This window comes from Trichechus manatus, unplaced genomic scaffold (assembly GCF_000243295.1).
Source record: "Trichechus manatus latirostris isolate Lorelei unplaced genomic scaffold, TriManLat1.0 scaffold00001, whole genome shotgun sequence".
Classification (NCBI taxonomy): Eukaryota; Metazoa; Chordata; class Mammalia; order Sirenia; family Trichechidae; genus Trichechus; species Trichechus manatus.
This window is the reverse complement of record NW_004443937.1, coordinates 8,465,235-8,487,246: the sequence shown is the minus strand read 5'-3', so window position 1 is coordinate 8,487,246 and position 22,012 is coordinate 8,465,235. Positions and strand designations below refer to the sequence as shown.

At 49.8% G+C, this 22,012-nt stretch overlaps 1 protein-coding gene across 1 annotated transcript in view; it reads left to right on the top strand.

Moving 5' to 3' along the window:
- The window catches only part of SSUH2 (ssu-2 homolog), a 34,600-nt gene extending 13,073 nt beyond the window's left edge, over nt 1-21,527 (top strand). Inside the window, exons 4-12 of the mRNA XM_012554403.1 lie at nt 2,876-3,005; nt 5,018-5,078; nt 6,422-6,546; nt 7,704-7,766; nt 9,871-9,956; nt 11,586-11,678; nt 12,211-12,316; nt 15,123-15,230; nt 21,372-21,527. Of these exons, the coding sequence (XP_012409857.1) occupies nt 2,883-3,005; nt 5,018-5,078; nt 6,422-6,546; nt 7,704-7,766; nt 9,871-9,956; nt 11,586-11,678; nt 12,211-12,316; nt 15,123-15,230; nt 21,372-21,518 (912 nt within the window). The 5' untranslated portion in view covers nt 2,876-2,882 and the 3' untranslated portion in view covers nt 21,519-21,527. The remainder of the gene's footprint in view (nt 1-2,875; nt 3,006-5,017; nt 5,079-6,421; nt 6,547-7,703; nt 7,767-9,870; nt 9,957-11,585; nt 11,679-12,210; nt 12,317-15,122; nt 15,231-21,371) is intronic.
- The last annotated feature ends 485 nt before the right edge of the window (nt 21,528-22,012 follow it).

The window sequence follows — 22,012 nt, the reverse complement described above, 5'->3', positions numbered from 1 at the left end:
CATTACAAATGGGAGAAATTGCAGGGAAAGAAAGCATAACAGGCACCAAGCAAGTGAGCAGAACACATTACATTAGCCCTCAAGACTTTGAAAATAATCTTCTGTTCTCTGAGACAATTTACACAAAGGCCCTGCCCTCCAGACTCTGGGTATTGACCACAATCTCTGGATTCTGAGTGGAGGCCCCTCGGCCCTGGGCTTCAGCTCAGCCTTCCAGGCCCACTGGGACAGCAACTCTGCTCCCTTGGCTTTAGGCACACCATGTTCCTACTCCATCAGAGTGACAACTCCACCCTTAGAAACACCAGAGGCCATGGCTCCACCCTTTGAAACCCCTGAGGTCATGGCCATACCTTTTGAGGCTGAGGCAGCTCGGCTTCTTGTGTCCCTTGTCTTTTCAGCTTCTGCTTCCTATGGCCTCTTGGCTCTCGGGCCTCATGCCCACATCTGCTCTGCTGGGGCAAGTGTTCCAAAGCTCTGTAGCTCCACTGGTAGGTGCCTGGAGGCACCCCACTCCGCCAGGAAGCCTCCTGCTCACAGGCATTCAGCTCTCTCGCTTCATGGGTCGGCTCCAGTGCCGTCTTTCACCGGTCTCCTGGTTCTGCTGCTGTTGGTTCTCTGCTGCTGCTGCTTCTCTGCTGCTGTAGGTTTTCTGCTGCTGCTGGTCCTCTGTCACTGCCGCATGTCTGTCCATTCACAGTTTTAAAACCACTTCCACATTTTAGCTATCTGTTAGTGCAGCACCCAGCTCTATAGATACCAAATTCTTAGTCATCTAGTGCTGCCATAACAGAAATACCACAAGTGGATGGTTCTAACGAAGAGAAGTTTATTTCCTCACAATCAAAGTAAGCTAAAAGTCCAAATTCAGGGTGTCAGCTCCAGGGGAAGGCTTTTTCTCTCTGTTGGCCTTCTCATCAGTGTTCCCCCAGACTAGGAGCTTCTCGGTGCAGGGACTCCGGTCCAAAGGACGCACTCTGCTCCTGGCACTGCTTTCTTGATGGTATGAGATCCCCCTGTCTCACTGCTCACTTCTGTCTTTTATATCTCAAGAGATTGCCTCAGGACATAATCCAGTCTTGTAGATCCAGTCCTGACTTACTAACACAACTGCCACCCATCCTCCCTCATTAACATCATAGAGGCAGGATTTACAACATATAGGAAAACCACACAATACCAGGAATCATGGCCCAGCCAAATTGATGCACACATTTTTTGGGGGACATAATTCAATCCATGACAAATACCAAGCCAGGGTTGAAAACCATAGACTAGGGCAAGGGTTCCAAACTACAGCCCGTGGACCAAATCCTGCCCACTGTCTATTTTTATAAATAAAGTTATATTGGAACACAAGCGTACTCATTGGTTTACGTATTGTCTATGGCTCCTTTTACGCTATAATACAGAGTTGAGTAGTTTCAACAGAGTCCATATGACCCACAAAGTCTAAAATATTTACTCTCTGGCTCTTCACAGAAAAATCTTGTCAATCACTGGTCTAGATCCCTGGAGAGGTCCATACCCTACTTGTTTTGTGAGGAGCTGGGGCAGAGCCCAGGGTTTCCAGCCAGCTTTGTGCAGAGAGAAGGTGGTGTTGCCCATTTCCTGGCACTGTCCCCAGCTGGGGCAGCCTAGGCCTGCCCTAGGGGAATCTCCTGTGCCCCTGGCTCTGCTGCTGCCCGTAACACTTTCCCTTCTCCTCCCTGGCTGCTGCCTTCCAGGCTCAGCACTAACTCAGCCTCCTCTGTGGAGTCTTCTAAGAGTCCAGCCCATAGCAATATCGCTTGCTCTCTGCCTGCACTGTGCACCTCTGTGCCAGGCTGGGTCAGGCTGCAGACACAGGGTGCAGGAGAGGGGCTGGCAGTCCAGAGTCGGGTCAGATACTCTCTCGGGGCTGTCACAGAGACATCTACGAAGATGCAGGCGAGAAGGAGGAGGAGGAGGATAGGATTCCTTCTCAATGGCTGTGTTGGCAGAGAGGAGAGCTTCGCTAAGGAGGTGGCATGGCCACTGGGCGTCAGTGAAGAGTTTTCCAGGAGGAAGGGGAAGGCATCCAGAGAGGGGGCAGAGAAAGGACCCCCCTGCTGCTTTCCCTCACTGCCACACTCGTTCCACACACGCTTACAGTGAGTCTCTGTGCAATGCTGACAGCTGGTGCTGGGCTTGAGTCTCACGTGGCTAATGGATGTTTCAACCATGTCCTCTCTTCTCCATCAGAGTTCAAGTTCCTGAGGGCAGGAGCCGAGTCTAGCCTAACTCAGCCTTCATATACCTGTGTGACATTCTCTCTGGACCTCAGTTTTCTTCATCTGCAAAATGGCACAATTCATCTCTAAATCTTATCTTTTTGAGTTCTGAGATTCTATCACCCTTCAGCTAAAGGGCTTTTATTGTTCTCTGTGACTTTATCACCCTGGGCATCTAGTCATGCTGTTCCCTTTGCCAGACATGCTCTTCCCCAGATAGACTTCTGAGTGTTTTACCACTACAGTGGACCCCAGTAGGAGTCCTTCGGGGTGCCAGTGATTAAAGTTCTCAGCTGCTAGCCAAAAGGTTGGAGATTTGAGTCCACCCAGAGGTGCCTCAGAAGAAAGTCCTGGTGATCCCCTTCCAAAAAATCAGCCATTGAAAATCCAATGGAGCACAGTTCTACTTTGCACACATGGGGTCGCCATGAGTTGGAGTGGACTTGACGACAATTTTTTTTTATGTGTGTGTGTCTTTCTGTCTAATATTCTCTGATAACTCACATGTCAGGGTCCTTTCCTTCTCTGGGCTTCAGTTTCTCATTTTCATGATGAAGGTATCGCCCTGGAAGAGCCCACAAGCCCTTCCCAGACACCCTGCTTTTCTGCTCGGTCCCCAGCAGGGTCCCCATGGTGACAGAGGAGGTGGCGCGTGAAGCCCTCCTCAGCTTCGTGAACTCCAAATGCTGCTATGGCAGCGAAGCCGCCAGTGACCTCATTATCCAGGAGCTAAAGCAGCAAACCGTCTGCAGGGTAAGGGGCCGTGCTTGGCCTAGGCGCTGCCTGAGGGGCTGTGGGCCTGGGGAGGGTCAGGCTTTGAGGCTGAAAGGGTTGGTTTGCGTGACATCAGGGAGACGAAGTCATAGGGGTGAGTGTGTTTGAATGGTGCTGATGTTGAAGTCCCTTCTGCACCTGCTCTGGTCTGTAGCTGTGAGAAATAGTAAAAATAATAATTATTATTAATCTTTTATTGAGAGTTTCAAGTGAGATAGACATCATAGTAGTAAGCATGTTACGTATATGTCTTATTAAACCCTTATAACTACCCTCTTGTTAGCTACCACTGAGTCAGCCAACTTAGGGCGACCCCACGCATAATGGAATGAGACGCTGCCTGGTCCTGTGCCATCCCCATGATCGGCTGCAGATCAGTCCGCTGTGATCCAGAGGGTTTTTATTGGTTGATTTTCAGAAGTAGGTCACCAGGCATTTCCTCCTAATCCATCTTAGTCCGGAAGTTCTGCTGAAATCTGTTCAGCATCATAGTAACACGCAAGCCTCCACTGACAGATGGGCGGGGGATGTACGTGAGGTGCATTGGCCAGAATTGAACCTGGGTCTCCCACGTGGAGGGCGAGAGTTCTACCACCGGACCACCGCTGGGGTTGCCGTAGCAGTTTGTGGAGGAGGGATGGGAAGTTCAGAGAGGCAGAGTTCGTTTTTCAAGAACAGGAAGCTAGATGTGGCAGCTGGGATTCAAGCACAGGTTTGCGGCTCCAAAACCTGTCCTTAAACACAGGACTAAACTGCTTCCCCAAAGGATGGGCTGTCAAAGACCCATTTCCTCCCTTCCACCTCTCCTTCCCTGACTCCCCAGTTCCTTCTGCCTCTCCCAACCACTTCTGTGCCAAGAAATCACTTATTCTTCACCAACCCTTCACCCAGGGAAGCCCTATGTCTGTCACCCGGACTAAAATCATTACCTTCCTGACCTACTGCTAGGGACAGGGCAGAAGGGCAGCCTTTATGGTCCGACGATCAAGCTGTCATTGACACAGCTGCCTTCCTATCAGCACACACCACCCAGAAATCAGACACATCTCTTGAGTAGTGGCTGGAGCAGGGATCTGGAGGGAGAGATACTTGTGTAGCTGTGTGGTCTTGGGCAAGTCAATTGACCTCTCTGAGCCACAGTTTCCTCATATATAAAATGAGGAACTGAGTTGCCTTAGTAACGTAGTTCTGCTGTATGTAACACAGATACCACTAGAGGGAGGCTTTAAAGAACAGAAACGTATTTTCTCACGGTTCTGGAAGTTAAAAGTCCAAATCAGGGTCTTGACCCTGTCGATTCCTTCCTCCGTCAGTCCTGAGCGTTCCTTTGTTCCCAGCTTGTAGACCATCCTCATGGGCATCTATTTTCTCCCCCCTGTGTGAGTATCTCTCTGTCTAATCTGCTCTTTTTATAACTCAGAAGTGATTAGATTTAGAACCCACCCTACTAGGGTATGACCTAATTAACACAAAAATTCCCTATTTCTCAACAGGATCACATGCACAAATACAGGGGTTAGGATTCTAACACATATTTTATGGGGACACAATTTAATCCATAACACAAGTGATGTCCAAGGTCCCTAGCCATTCTGTGATGGGGTGGATGACGATCAAGAAGGAGAACCTCGATGCTAGGCAGACCAATCCCTCCAAATCGGAACCCTCAGAGCCATGGATTCCAATGGCTGCCATCAGTCAAAGGGGAAGTGCTGTGTATAAAGAAATGGGGAATTGGAGTCGCTCCAGCTGTGAGCCACTGGTGGAAGATTTCCTGGGAATGAAACTGCAATCCCTGCTGATGACAACCTAGGGCCCTGGCATCTCGGGCAGAAATCCCTGCTGTCAGCCTGCTCCAAGTAGCCCAAAGGTTCCACTGGTGTGATCTTTCGGGTCCCCAGAGCCTTGGCAGGTGGGAGCTTCATCTTTGTGCTTGACTCTCTGTTTTCAGAAAGGGCGTGAGTGTGAACACATTGTTTTTCCTTCTGCAGTATCGACTGGAGACCTTTAGCGAGTCCAGGATAAGTGAGTGGAAGTTTGAACCCTTTACTAGTAAGTGAGCTGTCTGCAATCTGTTTAATTGGGAGCAAATATGGTGGGAGCTGGCGGAAAATGCCAGGACTTGCCTCAGCCACTAGCCTTGAATAAGATGCTGTTCTTTTCCGAGCCACGATTTCCCTATCCCCTGTACAATGAGAGGGTGTGCTTTTATCTCAGAGACTTTCTGGTGCTGATCTTAGCAAATGCTCCTGCTCGGCAGGTCATTTGCAGAAGGTCTAGAAAAAGTCTAGCGTTTGCCTTTGGCCACAGACTGGTGCTGCCACACAGGGCCAGGTTACAGAGGCAGCATGTTTGCTTTGCATCCACCCACCTCCCATGCCAACCTAGATCCTCTAAGTCTATTGGCTCCGGGGACCCCATTCACTGTGCCATCCTACATTCAGCTGAATCCCACCAGGGGTGTTGCCAGCAAAGGCTTCAGGTTCTTTCTGTCTGGAAAGCCCTATGCCCTACGTGTTTCCTCTGCTGGACCACTAGGCTTCATCCTTCCAGACTCAGCTTATGTGTTGTCTCTTCTATGAAGCCTTCCAGGGTTGTTTCTCCCAGCATCCTTCTCCCCATAAGAATCTGTCAGTCTTCGGAGTTTTCAGAGCCCTTTATGCAGCTCTTGTTGATAGCATTTATTACACCCTGTTACATTGTATTGTGATCCTTGTGTCTTCCTCCTTGAACAGAGGAGGACAAAGAGGGAGAAGATGGTGGGGATGGTGATGATGATAGTTCTTGTTTATCGATCCCTCAGTTTATGTTAGCCCCTGTGCTAAGAATTTTAAATGCATGATTCTATTTGATTTCACCATCACCTTATATAGGAGTCCTTGGGTGGTGCAAACAGTTAAGCACTCAGCTCTTAACTGAAAGGTTGGAGGTTTGAATCCACCCAGAGGTGCCTCAGAAGAAAGGTCTGGTGATTTACTTCTGAAAGGTCACAACCATTGAAAACCCTATGGAGCACAGTTCTACTCTGAAACACATGGGATCACCATGAGTTGGGGGCAGCTTGAAGGCAATTGTTTTTGTTTTTTGGTTTTACCACCTTATGTGGTAGGTGCCACCATTATTTCCATTTTAGAGATGAAAGAACTGAATCTCAGAGAGGTTAAGTAACTTGCCTGGAGTCACACAGCTAGAAAGTGGAAGAGCCAGGAGTCAAATCCAGGTCTGTTCAACTCCAAAGCTTGGATGCTTACCCACAAATTTTAAGGAAAACCTTCTCTACCCAGAGCCCCAGCATCTAGCCTGGTGCCTTGCCCCCCAGTGAAGGCTCAGTACTATTTGTTAGACTTATCCCTGCTGCCCTTTGCTGTTCTTACCATGATCCCTTTCTGCATCAGATCACTTGGTAGATGGACCACAAAGAGGGGCCTCTCCCAGACTTTGGGACATCAAGGTACAGGTACCCCCGATGTTTCAGGAAGACACCAAGAAGTTCCAAGTCCCTCACTCGGCATTGGTCAAGGTAACCTGATTATCGCAATGACCATCTGGAATATATGCCCTTCTGGCTGAGCAAGTTTTCCAGGCACAAGATGTTTCCTCATACTTTGTCCTTTAAGAAAGGAAATTTAAATCCTAGCTGGTGGTTTCGTCCTTGGAGAAGGAGGGTTACATTGGCTGAGAGGGCTGTGTTGGGGACCCAGTTTGAAGAACCTCAGTGCATGGAATGTAGACTTCCAAAACATGCAGATTAAGGAGTGGCTTGTCACCGTTCCTTGGAAACCATATAGGGCAGTTCTACTCTGTCCTATAGGGTAGCTATGAGCTGGAATCGACTCGACAGCAATGGATTTTTTGGAGTCACATAGCAAAAGGATTATTCCATTGACGAAACTGTCACCAATTTTAAATGCCGAGCACTCACATTCATGGCCCATTGGAGTGTCTTTTTTTGTTTTTTTTTTTCTGAAATAAAGTTAAAGCATTGTTGAAATTTTTTCATGGAAGTCAGCGGGGAAGCAGAATTTGAATTCTATCCTGTTTTACAGAAAAATAATCATGCATGAAGTAAGGGAAACCTTGTGTGCTACAAAAACACCACCGAGCTATTTGATATTATTCTCTCATCTAATTACTTGCCTTGTTTTCACCTTAAAACCTGATTCAAGAATGTAATTTTACTCTGAGTTTTCATGGAGTAATAACATGAAAAGGACTTAGAGAGGCCAAGATAGTGTTCCGTTCCTCTCTTGAGGGTGGAAAAGTTGTTCTGATTCAGAGATTCATTGCGAATAGCTAGCTCCTTGCCTTTCATAAAAATGCTCTCCACTTTGATGGCTTCTATTCTGAAAGATCACTTCAGCTCCCTAATGTGCAAATGAAGTCAGCCCTTGGGGTTTAGCCTGAGCAGATGCTACAGAGAGTGGGTTTGGACACTCTGAGAATGTGTCTCCCCTTCTTACTATCCGTATAGACTGGGCTGGGGCTGGGAGGAAATGCTAACCTCTGATCTCCTTAGCTTGGCACTCAAGGCCTTTTGGAATCCCAGCCAATGGGTGTGGCCATTCCTTGCCTGGCGCCATCTTAACTGCTGCACCTCACGGGCGTAAGGGATGGTGGTGAAATCCAGAACTGTCGGTTCTTGGAAAACTTCATCAAAGGAGGCTTTTTAACTTTCAGGAATGCCACAAATGCCATGGGCATGGGCGATACAAGTGCAGTGGCTGCCACGGGGCCAGCATGGTGAGTCACACGTGGGCTGTCGGTGAGTGAGTGATGGTGCAGGGGAAGGAGGGGGGACATGGAGAGGGAGAGCTGGGTGGGGCCTGGAGCTCCCCTCACTACCAGAGTGACCTTAGGCAATCATTCTCCCTTTCTGGGTCTCGATTTTCCCATCTGTAAAATGAGAAAGTTGGACTGGGCAGTCTCTAATGAACTTTCTTCATTTTGACAGTTTATGATTTTAATTCTTCTTTCCTTCTCTCATTTATCTGGAAACATTCAATGACTACCCACTTGGCTCTGTAACAGGACTAATGCCTGGGCCCTTCACACCAGGAACTCTCTGTAGGTGAGGGAGATTCACAGGTGACCAGCACTTGTAGTGCAAGGTGATGGGTGCCAAGAAGGCCAAGTTTAGAGGGCTTCAAGAGATGAAATAGACAGGGGCCCTGTATTAGTTTCTAAACTGAGAGACTTAAAACAACAGAAATTTATTTTCTGTCAGTTCAGGGGGCCAAAAATCTGAAATCAAGAAGTTGGCAAAGTTGGTTCCTTCTGGAGGCTCCGAGGGAGAGACTGTCCCTTGCCTCTTTCCTGGCTTCTGGTGGTCACTGGTGATCCTTGGCGTTCCTTGGCTTGTAGACACATCACTCCAATCTCTGCCACCATCTTTACGTCATCTGTCTCTGTGTATGTCTCTATGTCCTCTCCTTTTCTTATAACCACTTACCAGTTGCCGTCGAGTCGATTCCAACTCATGGTGACCCCATGAGCGTCGGAGTAGAGCTGTGCGCCACAGGATTTTCCATGACTGGTTTTTTGGAAGTAAATGGCCAGGACTTTCTTCCAAGGTGCCTCTGGGTGAACTTGAACCACTAATCTTTTGGTTAGCAGCCGAGCACATTAGCCCTTTGCACCACCCAGGGACTCCTCTTCTTATAAAGACACCAATCATTGGGTTTAGGGCCCACCCTAATCCAGTCCCGGTGGTGTAGTGGTTAAGAGCTTGGCTGCTAACCAAAAAGAATGGCAGTTTGAATCCACCAGCTGCTGCTTGAAAACCCTGTGGGGCAGTTCTTCCCTGTCCTATAAGGTCGCTATGATTCGGAATCGACAACGGGTTTGGCTTTTTGCTTAATCCAGTCTGATCTCATCTTAACTAATTACATTTGCAAAGACTTTCTTCCAAATAAGGTCATGTTCTGAGGTTCTGGTGGACATGACTCTTGAAGGGACACTATTGCACCCAGCACAGGCCCCTAAGCAGACAGCTGTGCTCTCGTGGTAGCGACCTTCTTTTTGAAAACCTCCAGGGCTCTTAATCATCCCAAGGAGTGAGACTGAATTCCTAGTGTGTTTTTGGCTCCCCCATTGGAGTCTGAGCCTTTGAATGGAGCTGGCCCACTTGCTGCTGTAAACTGTGTCTTCCTTCATCTTTCTCTCTGCCGCCCTGCCCTCCCCGTTTTGAAGGCCCTCCCTTTTGCTCTCTAGCGCTCATTCCCCTTCCGGCTCATGCACCATCCGTGGTCCCAGCTGTGGCCTGGGCCTAGCTTCTCCCTATCCTCCTCCAGCACCCCACCCTGCCATTGGCCTTCTTGTGGCCTTCCAGGCCCCTCCCATGTGGTCTTTTCTGTTCGTTCCTCCACCCCCTGCTCCTCTGCCTCTTCTTCCTCCTCACCCTTTTTCCTCGGGCTTTTCCTGCAATGTCTGCAGAGCCAACTGTGGAGTCATGGTTCACAAAATATGGGCCACAGCTGGCGACAATTTCCAAGAAGGAGCTCCCTGCCTTCAACCCCAGGTCCCTCAGCCAGCCTGCTTCTGTCCCAGCTTCCTCTTGCCACGGCTGCTTGCTGAAGGGCAGGTCACGAGGGGCGTGGGGATCAGACAGGAGGCAGGAGAGGCTGATGTCCCAGAAGAAACAAGGGTCTTAGAGTGCAGAGTCTTTGAAAGCTACAACTGGAAGGGTCCAAAGATATCACTGAGCCCCATATTCCCATTTTACAGATGAAGAGACTGAGGCCCAGGGGGAGGAAGTGATATGCCCAAGATCACTAGGCTGGGATTTGGAGCCAGGTCCCCTGCTTCCTTGGAGACCAGGGGGCTGAGGCTGTGGGTGTGTCTGCAGGTGAGGTGCTCGTCCTGCAGCGGGGCCAAGCGCAAAGCCAAGCAGCCGCGGAGGTGCCAGATGTGCTCAGGCTCAGGCAGGAGGAGGTATGTGGGGTTGCCCCCAGCACGAGGGGGTGTCAACCCCTTTACTCACTTTCTTGTTCTCCTTCATCTGCCCATCTAGATGGCAAGCAGGGCCTTGTCTGCATTGGTCACTGCTGAGTCCCAGGACACTGTGCATAGAAAACACACACACACACACACACACACACACAGCTAAAGCAGTTGCCGTCAAGTTGATGATTCCGACTCACGGCAACCCCGTATGCGCACAGAACTGCTCCATAGGGTTTTCATGGCTGTGGCCTTTTGGAAGCAGATTGCCAGGCCTTTCTTCCAAGGCACCTCTGGGTGGGTTCGAACCAACACTCTTTCGGTTAGCAGTCGAGCGCTTAACTGTTTGCACCACCCAGGGACTCTGTGAATAGTAGCGGCTCAGTAAATATTTGTGGAGGAATGAATTTTCCTTTAGCAGGGCTAAGAGGTCATTGAGAGGCTTGGTATTTCCGGACAAGCTTGGAACTCTGAGACAAGAGGGCAGTGTAGGAGGAAGGGAGGCAGGCAAGAGGTTATAAGGTGCAGAGATCTCTTCCTGCAGTCATGGTGGAGAAGCAAATGTCATAAACCATCTAAAATTGAGATTCTTAACTCTGTGAGGGTCAGATTCTGGGCAAACTCTTATTAGACTCATAGCAGGACCTGAAATGGAGGAGCAGTCAAGGGGTGTTTGTTCAATGATAAATGAAGTTCTATCTATAGACTGCAAATTGTGGGGTATTGGCATTTTGTAAATAATGCCCTTAATTGTATCTACACATCTTTAAAGGGAAACAGGAAACCACGAGGAGTGAAAATATTCAAAGTAGTATTAGTGTATGATCCTTTTGGCTCATTGAGGCCCATGCCATCCTTTTAACAAGCCAGATGGCAAAGCTTTGGTTGTACCTTCCATCTGTGGTTGGTGAAGAGGGTCTTTGGTTTGGAAAGAAACTCAAGCTTTCTTTCATTCACAAATGAGAGAAAGCCAATCTAGACTGCTTTAGCAAAAAAGAAAGAAAGAAAGAAAAAAAAAAAGGTAAATTTATAGACCCATGCAACAGAAAAGCACAGTGGCATATTTCAGGGATGGCTTCAGGTCCAGCTGGATCCAGCTGCTTAAAGAATGTCACCAGGAACCTGTCTCTGTCTCCATCATGTACTCTGCTTTCTTTGTGTTGGCTTCATTCTCAGGCAGGCTCTCCTTGTGGTGCAGAGGGGCCCACTGGCAGCTCCAGGCTTAGGAAGCCCAGTAAGCAAGGATGCCCTTTGTCCGATAGTTCTGACAAAAGTACTGGGGCTGGGTCTCATTGCTCCCACTTGTGTCATGTGCCTATCATTGCAACAATCGCTGTGGCCAGGGAGATGGGATGAGCTGATTGCCCAGGCCAAGGTCACAGGCTTGTCTGTAGAAGGGGTGGGGGTAAGTCTTTGAACCGTGCAGGTTGGGTGGAAGAAGCGTGGTCCCCAAAGGGCAATGAGGGCACAGTCCACAGAAGAAGGAGGACTCGACGGTGGGGAAAACAATAATGCTGGCCACAGTCTGTCTCTATGAGGATGGATTTCGGGGTGGGGGTGGGAAGCCACGAGGACCCCGCGACTTGTGTCTGAGCGGGACTGACTGTGCGCTGCGCTCAGGTGCAGCACGTGCTCGGGCAGAGGGAACAAGACCTGTGTCACCTGCAGAGGAGAGAAGAAGCTGCTGCACTTCATCCAGCTGATCATTATGTGGTGCGTGGCCCAGTGACGTCGCCTGGACTGGGCTCCCAAGAGAAGTTCCCCTTGGTTTGGGGCAGTACAGGGACCTGCTGGGAGAAAGGGGCTTAAAGCAACTTAGAGAGGGGAGACCTCCTGGGATGGGGTAAACCCCAAAGGAAGAGGCGGCCTAGGATGGAGGGATGCAGACAGGCTTTAGAGTAGACAGATCTGAGTTCAAATACAGGCAGCTTCACTTCCTAGTACAGCAGCCATTCAACAGCGGAGCGTTCCCACCAAGGAACGGAGTCGCTCGTCATAGATCCCAGGTCAGTGAAGGCTCCCATATATTAGGGGTTTCCCATGTGCCAGGAACATGCTAGGCACATCATGGATGGGGATGAGATGAGGTAATAGAACTGAGCTGTCAGTAGCCTTTACTAGTTTCCCATTTTACAGATGAGGATGCTGAGGCTCAGAGAGGCTAAGGAACTCTCCTCAGGTCCCGGCAGCAGTCATTTGCGTCCTCCAGGCCTGCTGGATCCCTAACCCTACCCTCCGATTCCAGGAAGAACAGCCTGTTTGAGTTTGTGTCTGAGCACCAGCTGAACTGCCCTGGGGAGCTGCTTGCTAAGGCCAAAGGAGAAAACCTCTTCAAGGATGAGAATGTGGTGGTGAGGGGGCTTTGTGGATGGGGAAGGAAGCGGGTCCCTTCTCCCCTCCTGTAGGTCAGGTCTTCTGGCTTTCTGTGGGGGCACATGCATTTGGAAACACAGCCTGGGCAGGAAGGAGGCTGCTGGGATCCACAGATGGTCAGTCGGCTCTCTTGAGTTTCACATACTCAACCCTCCTTACTCTCTCCCTCCTGCCCTTCCTCCTTCCTTCTCCCTTCCCTTCCTCCTCCTTCTCTTCCTCCCTCCCTTGCTCTCTTCCTCCCTCCCTTTTCCTTCCCTCTTTTTCTCCTTCCTTCACTCCATCTCTTCCTTCCTTCCTTCCTTCCTTCCTATTCCTTCCCTTCATTCCACAAATATTGAGACCCTTCTATGTGCCAGGCACTATTCTAGGCCTGGGGGATTCCACAGAGAATAACATAAAATCACTGCCCACACAGAGCTTATGGTCTGGTGGGGGACAAAAGAACACAGTTTTTACTGCAATGTCAGATAGGGATAAGGATTGTTGAGAATGGAGAAGCAAGGGAAGGGGATGGGAAGGGATGGGGGTGTTGTTTCTGCTGTGGGTCAGGGAAGGCCTCTCTATGGAGGTAACATTGGGTAGAGACTTGAATGCAGTGTGTGTGTGTGTGTGTGTGTGTGTGTGTGTGTGTGTGTGTGGTGGTGGCAGAGAGTCAAACATGTGGCCGCAGGAGTGAGGGCATCCCAGCAGAGGAAACTGCACTGCAGGGGCCTTGAGGTGGGAGAGGGCACTGAGGGACAGCAGGGTGCATGTAGAGCTTGGAGCTGAGACATGAGAGGTATCAGCAGCCAGATCAGGTAGGATCCTGTAGGCCACCAGCTGCCCTTGAGTTGACCCTATGTGTGTCAGAGTAGAACTGTGCTCCATAGGGTTTTCAATAGCTGATTTTTTGGAAGTAGACTGCCAGGCCTTTCTTCTGAGGTGCCTCTGGGTGAACTTGAACCTTCAACCTTTTGGTTAGCAGCTAAGCACTTAACCCTTTGCACCACCCAGGGACTCTTCTTATAGGCCAGGGTTTGGCAAACTCCAGCCTACAGCCTGCTTTTGTGAATAAAGTTTTATTGGGACACAGACACACCCATTTGTTTACAAATATGGCTGTTTTCACATTATAAGCAGAGCTGAGTAGTTGTGATGTGGACCTTATGGCCCACAAGCCTGAAATATTTATGGTATTGTCCCAAATAATGTGCCCAGATAAATCGTGCACCCACACATACAATGTGTGGAAATGATGAAAATAATAAATCAGCTCTGGCATGATGCACCCATGCTTATAACATGCATGTCTCATGACATTTCCAGAAGTGAATTTTGGCCTCATTCCCTTGTCCTCGCATGTTACTCTTTGGTTTCGACATGGCGTCCCACTGCTCCATTCATGAGAATGATAACGATGTTTTATCAGGAAATTACAAATTTAAATTCTGTATATTACTTTTAATCTACTGGTAAATACTTTTGGCTTAAATTTCAAGTAATATAAAATCAGTACCTACCTTAAGTGAAGTTTCCATGTGATCAGAAACAGAAATGGAGGTCAGCAACATGTAAAGAAAAATTGGCGTATCGCACTTATGAAAATAACGCTTGTGGGGGTTGCTTGGTTGGCAAAATGTATAATCTGCGTGTTATTCGCGGAAAAATATGGTACTGTTTGGCTCTTTATAGAAGAAGCTTGCCGATCCCTGCTGTAGACCTTGGCAGGAAATTTGGCTGTTACGGGCTGTCTGAGCGGCATCTTCACGCCATTTCCTCAGAGGAGAGATGCCCAGCCTCCTTTCTTTGGCCCAATAACTCCTGCTTCCTAAGGACTCCCCTCAGTCATCAGCCGTTAGGATTCCCTGCACGCACCCCAAGGCGCATGAGGTGGCCTGCCTTGGGATCCCATGGCCTGTGTGCTTATCCCAGCCCAGGCTCATCCTCTGCGGCTGCCCCTGACAGCTGGTGGCTCTGTGAGCTGACCCTGGCCTGGTGTTGAGCTCTGGAGGGCTGGGCGATGAGGTGGCCACCTCCTACCCTCAGCACCCATCACAGCGCCAGGCCCAGGGTAGGCACTTAGCAAACCTTTGGGAGGAGCGGAGGGGAAAGGCTCCAATCCCACTGTTACGGGCGGAATGAGGGGCTATGGGAGAGGGCAATGCTTACCCCCAAAGTGTGGTAGGATTTCAAGCTTGGTGAGAAGAGAGTTGGAGGTGGTGGGGACAGGCTAGATGTCCCTGCACTGGGACTTCATGTAGGCTGACTTCAAGCTCCTTGGGTTTATTAACGGGTCATGTTGTATCCGAAGTTCACAAGGTTGCCTGGCGTATCGTAGGCAGTTTATTTGAATGAGAAATGAATCTGGGTTCCTTCCCAGCTGAACATGTACAAACCCCATACATCCCCGTGGACAGGGACCACCTTGCCTTGTTCACTGCTGTGTCTTGCTCTTGGCATGAAGCCTGGAACACAGTAGGCACTTAGGCACACAGTGGGTGTGCAGCAGGGTTTGCTGGGTGGATGAGTGGGCTGTAGACGAACGGGTACTCTCCATGTCTATCTCCCAAACTTTTTTGCTGGAATTCTGGGAGCTATAACACGAGTCATCAAGGGACATGGAGGTCCCGTGGGTGTGAGACCATGGGGCCCTTCTCTTTCTGGGCCTCATTCTCCTGTCCGACTGTCAGGCGGGAAGTCAGCCCTAGTGGCCTCCAAGGCTTTGCTGCTGACACTTGGGGGTCTGAGGCAGTGAGGAGGTGTGTGCTGTGCTGGGTGCCCCCTGGAGCACTTCTCTCTCCCCAGGTGTACCCCATCGTGGACTTCCCCCTGCGGGAGATCTCTCTGGCCTCGAAGAGGGGCATCGCTGAGCACAGCTCTATGCTGGCCTCCCGGGCCCGCATCCTGCAGCAGGTGAGCAGGGCAGAGGGGAGGCCAGGGGAGGGGGCCCGGGGTGCCCTGGCTCTGACTTTGCTCCCTGGGGCATCTGACCGTCCTGGGATCAGGCCTGGGACCATGGGAGGTGGAGCCTCCCAGGTCAGGCTGGGGCTCCAAGGCACTGTCCATCTGAATGTATAAAGGAAAAATCGGGGCCATTCTGCCGGCCAGTATGACGATGCTGTTTCCTGAGAATGTCAGGGATGACGGGGTCAGGAAGGGTCGGCTAGGAGAAGCATGGAGGGGAGAGAATCCCAGGTTGAGGGAACATGGGAATTACCAGGGACTGACCTGAGGCCAGTGTGGCCGGAGGGCAGAGAGCAGAGCTATGCAGGCCTCAGGAATACCCTGCAGGGCCTTGTAGGCCCAGGAAGAGGTTTGGATCTTTATTCAGAGAGCAATGGGAAGCTGTTGAAGGGTTTCAAATACAAATGTGGCATAGTGATTCGAAACCTCTGGTATTCAGACAGGGGAAAAGACCAGCCTGAGAGCCTATTTCGCAGGCAGGGCTGGAACTAGGAGTCCTGCCCCTCAGGCCAGGATATCCCCCAAACCTAGCCTGGTCTTCTTGCAGCCTCAGGGGGATGCAGGGCCGCCGCTTTGGCCACTATGTTCCCATGGCCACTAGATGGCGCTGGTGCCCACCACTTCCTCAGGCGCAGCTCTGAGCTTCCCCTCCCACCACTACTGCTGAGGGCTTGGGGATCTTGAAGATGGGGATTTAGCAGGGAAACCCTTTGCAGAGCTCAGTGAAGGGTCAGTCAGCGGGGCCCTGAGTCCTGCAAACTGGGCTCAGATCCTTGCTTAGTCCAGTGTCCTCTCGTGTGAAAAGCGGATAATTACACCCACCTTAGAGGATTGCATAAGGACAAGGTAATTTCCTTACAGGGCTTGTATCTGGCACTCAAAATGTCGGTTTTCTTTGGTTCCCCTATGCAATGAATATTTCCCCTTCTGTCTCTGCACCTCTCCTCTATTTGCAGGCGAGAGAAAGCTGTGTTTAATTTAAAATGAATAACGACCATCTTAAAACCCATTGCCGTCTAGTCGATTCCCACTCATAGCGACCCTATTACACAGAGTAGAATTGCTCCATGGAGTTTCCAAGGAGCTCCTGGTGGATTCAAACTGCTGACCTTTTGGTTAGCAGCCGTAGCTCTTAACCACTATGCCACCAGGATTTCCATGAGCATCTTAGAACCTTAGAAATCATGGAGTGCAGGTATTGCAAACCCGAAGGCCAGGCGGTAGCATGAGCGGGAGATCCCCTTCTCCAAAGGGGACAGCCACCACTCAGCTTCCTGTAAAATAGGGGCTGGAGTTTCCAGATCTTCTGAATCCCAGTTTTTACATGAGGCCTTCCAACTTCTCCGTATTGGCAACAACATCAACAAAAATGCTAAGAGCGCTGTACGGGTTAACAGGCCTGCTTTGGCCTGAGGCCTCCTTTGGTACCCCTGAATTAGTCCAAAATCATGACTCCTTTGATAAATTTTGGAGCCCAGAGAGGAAGAGTAATTTGCCCAGGGTTACACAGCCTCTTGGTGGAAGAGCCCAGAAGTAGAGTTCAAGTTTCCTGACTCCAAATCAAATGTTGTCATTCACTGCATCCAGGGGACACAGGTGACTCTTTGGAAGCCATTGTAGGGTGCTGGCTTGCAGGACCATCACCCGCCAGGAGTGGGACTCAAGGTCCTTACCACTGGATCAGGAGTTCCTGGGTGGCACAAATGTTCAGCACTCAACTACTTACCGAAAGGTTGGCAGTTTGAACCAATCCTGAGGCACCTCAGAAGAAAGGCCTGGTGACCTACTTTGGAAAAATCAGCCACTAAAAACCTTACGAAACATCATTCTACTCCGACACACGCAGGTTTTTTGTGAGTTGGACTCAACTCAATGGCACCTGCTTGGTTACCATGTCTTTAGCAGACCCGGAGTGGCTCAGATGGTTAATACGCTCAGCGGCTAACTGAAAGGTTGGCATTTCAAATCCACCCAGAGGCACCTTGGAAGAAAGGCCTGGTGATCTGTTTCCAAAAGTTCATAGAAGTGAAAACCCTATGGGGAGTTCAACTTTGACATACATGGGGGTGCCATGAGTCAGAGTTGACTCGATGGCAACTGGTTAGTGGTTCCACTTGGCAGACACTGCAGGGGCGGCCCTGGTATCCACACAAGGGCTGGAGCCCCTCTGTCCCCTGCCATCAGTCCCGGTTTTCTCATCTGGGAAGTGAGGGGGTTGGGCCCCATCTGAGAGGCTGGGCTCGGCAGAAGCATCCCCCGAGAAGAGGACTTGGGTGCAGGTCATTTTTTAAGGAAGGGCTCCCAGGAGTAACTGGTTAGGGAGCAGGGACGAGGTGGGGGAAGAGGGAGAAGGCAAGCCAAGGTGTGGCTTAGATGAGGTCCCAGCCTCTGCCTGATCCCGCAGGAGCTCTGGAGCTTAAGTTACACTCAGCTACTTGTCTGTCTGGAGGCAAGGGAGCTGGGCCTTTGTGGTCAGCACCGTCCCATTACTGTGCACAATCTCCCAGGCACCTTCTGCTCTCTAGTCCACATGCCAAGGTCAGTCCTCTGGAGAAAGTTTGAGCTGTGAGCGGCAAAGCACAGAGAAACGAGGAGGTGCAGGGCAGAAGCAGATTTGAGGCTTTCTGGGTGGGGTGAGAATAGGTCTGCTCCAGACCCAGCACATTCTCTAAGGGAACCTGCTCTTGTACAACTGGTGTTCTGCGGCTTGAGTTACAATTCAAAACCAAGCCAGTTGCCATCCAGTTGATTCCGACACATGGCGACCCCTGTGTGTCAGAGTGAAACTGTGCTCCACAGAGTTTTAATGGCTGATTTTTCAGAAGCATCACCAGGGCTTTCTTCTGACGTGCCTCTAGGTGGACTCGAAACTCCAACCTTCTGGTTAGTAGCTGAGTGCGTTAGCTGTTTGAGCACCACCCAGGGACTCCGGAGTTACACTTCCCACCAAACCCAACCCCCGTCGAATCAATTCTGACTCATAGCAACTCTTTAGGACAGAGTAGAATGGTCCCATAGGGTTTCCAAGGCAGTAAATCTTTACGGAAGCAGACTGCCACATCTTTCTCTTGCCGAGCGGTTGATGGGTTTGAACCTCGGACCTTTCGGTTAGCAGCCGAGCACTTTAATTACTGTGCCACCAAGGATTCTGAGTTACACTTAAGACCGTCCGAATATTGAGTATCTTCTCTGGGAGTGGGGAAAGGTAAAGAAGCACAGGGAGCGATGAGGAATGATGTTAGCAGATAACACTATCAGTTAGCTGGGACTTAGCTCTGCTGCTGGCAGTTTGAATCCTTTCTGAACCTTCATTTGGCAGTTGGGGAAACTGAGGCTCAAAGAGGGTGAAGTGACCTACCCGAGATCACACAGTATGCTAGTGGGTCTCCTGGGGCTTTTCCCCTACAAAGTGCTCCTGTCTCAGGCAATAAAGCCCTTTGTAACCAAGTCCTGGAGCCTGGAAGGGAGAACCAGAGAAAAACGCACGTTTTTCTTTAAAAGGGAACAAAATCGGAGGACAGGCCACTGCTGTGAATCGTTTTTTCTGAATTGGCCTTTGGTCCTGGGTCTGTTGACAAAGATTCATTCCGGTATTTCACTCAGGGCTGAGAAGTTACCGAGCAGAATGCAGTCCTGGGGAGACGGGGCCATTACCAGCGCCCCTGCCACGGCCGAGTCGCCATGAGACTTGCAATCTGTTCACCCCAGGGGCACGGCCAAGGCGCCCAAACAGATAAACCGTCAATTACGAGATAACCACTTGATGGCAGTTGATGTCTAGAGCAATTTGTGGTCTCAGACTCGGAGACATTTTGAATCAGAAGCAGATGGAGGCAGGTGAGGGAGGGGTGTGGTGTCGCTCACTCTCCGCTGGAGCTTAGTGCACACCTCTGGACACAGAGTGGTCCTGAGTACACTGTCTTGGCCTCTGAGCAGTGGCGTTGGCTCCTGTCTCCTCTTGCCCCTTAGTTCCCATTTGGGGTCCTCCACACAGCGATTTCAAGGGAGCTCTTCTACACTATGTTCCCGAAATAATCATTTGGCCTATGAAGAAAGCCCACTCTCGCTATCTCATTTGGTTGTCTTACAATGAACTCTATGAAACAGAAAATTTTATTCCTGTTTTACAGATGAGGAAACTGAGGCCCATAGAAATGAAGTGAGGCGTCCAAGACCACGCAGGAAGCTTAGTGGAAAATTCACACCCTGACTGTGATTCCCCTCTTCCTTCCACCTTAGTTTATATGCTACCTCTCAGCTTCTCCCTCAGTAGAGTGGGGGCCCTCTTCTGAGACAGAAGTCAAAGCAGCCAGGATGGCCCCCATCCCCACCTGTTTTACCCTTTCCCCTGGGGTGGGGTCCTCTGAACCAAGAGGACTCCCCCAAGGTAGAGAGGTGCCTGCAAGTAAAGACGGTCTGACACTGACCCGTCATTGCCCCTCTCCCTGTGTTTGGGATCCCCAAATCTGAGTCTAGGTCAGGGGGCAGCTTGTGCAGAAGAACTTAGGGGTTTGGGCACAAAGCCTCGCCCACAGTAAACCGAATCAAACCCATTGCTGTCGAGTCGATTCTGACTCATGGCAACCCCATGTGTCATAGAGTAGAACAGCTCCATAGGGTTTTCTTGACTGTAATCTTTATGGAAGCAGATCACCAGGTCTTTCTTCTGCAGAGCTGCTGGGTGGGTTTGAACCACCAAATTTTAGGTTAGTAGTTGAGCACAAACTAGCTTGCTCCACCTAGGGACCTTTTACCCACAGTAAACTCCCAAGAAACCTGAGTGTCAGTTATTAGGAGTGATGCTCCTATGTCAACTGCCAATAACAAAACACACAAAGCCAGTGAGATGCTGCTGCATCAGTAGTAGTCCCCGTTCACCCCTAGGTGGCGCTGTGATCTTCCTTCAGGGCCCCACACAGTGTGCGAAAGTTGTAGACTAACTGCTCCTAGAAGGGGTCAGAGGGATGAGGGGCTTTAGAACATACAGTGGTATGGGAGGGAGGGAGTTCCCTGTCTCCTTAGGGGCGCATTTAGGAAGAGGAGATACTGGGGAGCGGATTTGAGCAGTAAATGGGTACAGCTAGAGTGAGGAGTTGGAGCTTGGACTAGATGATCATCCAAACCTGAAATACCGGAATATCTTAATGTCTGTCTGGGTTCTCTAGAGGAGCAAAACCAGGGAGATGTGAAGGGCGCTGCTGCTGTTGAAAGGCTGGTGGTTTGAAACCACCCAGCGGCTCTGTAGGAAAAAGACCTGGTGGTCTGCTTGCATAAAGATTATAGCCTAGAAAACCCTATGGGAAAGTTCTTCTCTGTCGGGGGGTTGCTATGAGTCGAAACTGACTTGTAACAATATATAGATTAAATATATATATACATATATATATATATAGAGAGAGACTGATTTACCTCAAGGGATTGGCTCACGCAATTGTGGGACTGCTGACAGGTCCCAGAGACTTCTGCAGGCTTACATCCCAAGATCTGGAGGTCAAGTGATGAGAAGAGCGGTGGGTGAAGCGTCCCATATATAGAAGGAGGGGGACATTTGAGAAAGACTTCTTGGAGGAGGATTGATCCAAACCCACGAAGTGTTGGTAGAGGATGGAATCCTGGGAAAACAGCCGGGAGCAGCCCACCAATGTTTGAGATTATCTTCACATTTATTTAAAAATTTAAAATCCATTCCCTCATATCTCCATGGTTGTTTTAATATAAACATTTTAAATGACTTTATCCTCCACTCCCCCTCCAATCTAAAAATTAATGCTTCTGGAAGCTGTCATGTTTGCTGGTGGCTCTCCATACATCCTGCCACACCCCTAGGGACACCTGTGCCCCTGTTGGTGAAACCTAGAATCAGTGGTAGCTAAACATAGTCAGGTTTGGCCAGAGCTTAGCTTATGTGGAGGGGTATAGTAGAAGATACATATAGCAAGGCAGGTTGTAGTCAAATTGTACAGGGCCCCGAATGCCAACTCCAAAGCACAAACTTCATTCCACAGGCGGCAGGAAGATACTGAAGGTTCTTGAGCAGGTGAGTGACTTGAACAGAAGACTCAAGTTTTTCTTGACCATTTGTTTTCTCAGCGGCAGACCATTGAGCTGATCCCCCTCACAGAAGTTCATTACTGGTACCAAGGAAAGACTTACGTCTACTACATCTACGGGACTGACCACAAGGTGTATGTTGTGGACTACCCTGAGCGGTACTGCTGTGGCTGCACCATCATCTGACCATGGCTGCAGCTGTCCCCAGAGCCCACCATTCCAGAAGGGACAGCCAAGATCTTTGCATTCACTCCTCTTTAGTTGCATTGGACAATCCTTTACAAATCCTGGCATATCCTTCCAGAGAAATTAGCCACGACTCTTTACTGAGCTCCTCTGGTGTATTCCCTGATTCATTTATTTAACCTACAAGAATTCAGCTACACACATTTCTTTAAGACAAATGAGAGAAATCATTTAAGTGGTGGGGCTTTGCCTCTGGCCTCCAAGTTTACGCCCTGATGGAGCGTGTGGTTTGATTTTGCCTTCTTCTTGCTCTGGTCTGTTCTGCTGTGTCTCTTCTAGTGTGAGCCTCTTGCCAAGCTGAGCATTACTGAAATGCTTAAAGATGCACACAAATCAGCTACCCCTTGCTGCAAACCAGATAGTGCACTTTGGCATCAAACAACCACTCACTTTGCTCCCATTCTGTGGGTCACGAATTTGGATAGGGCTCAGCG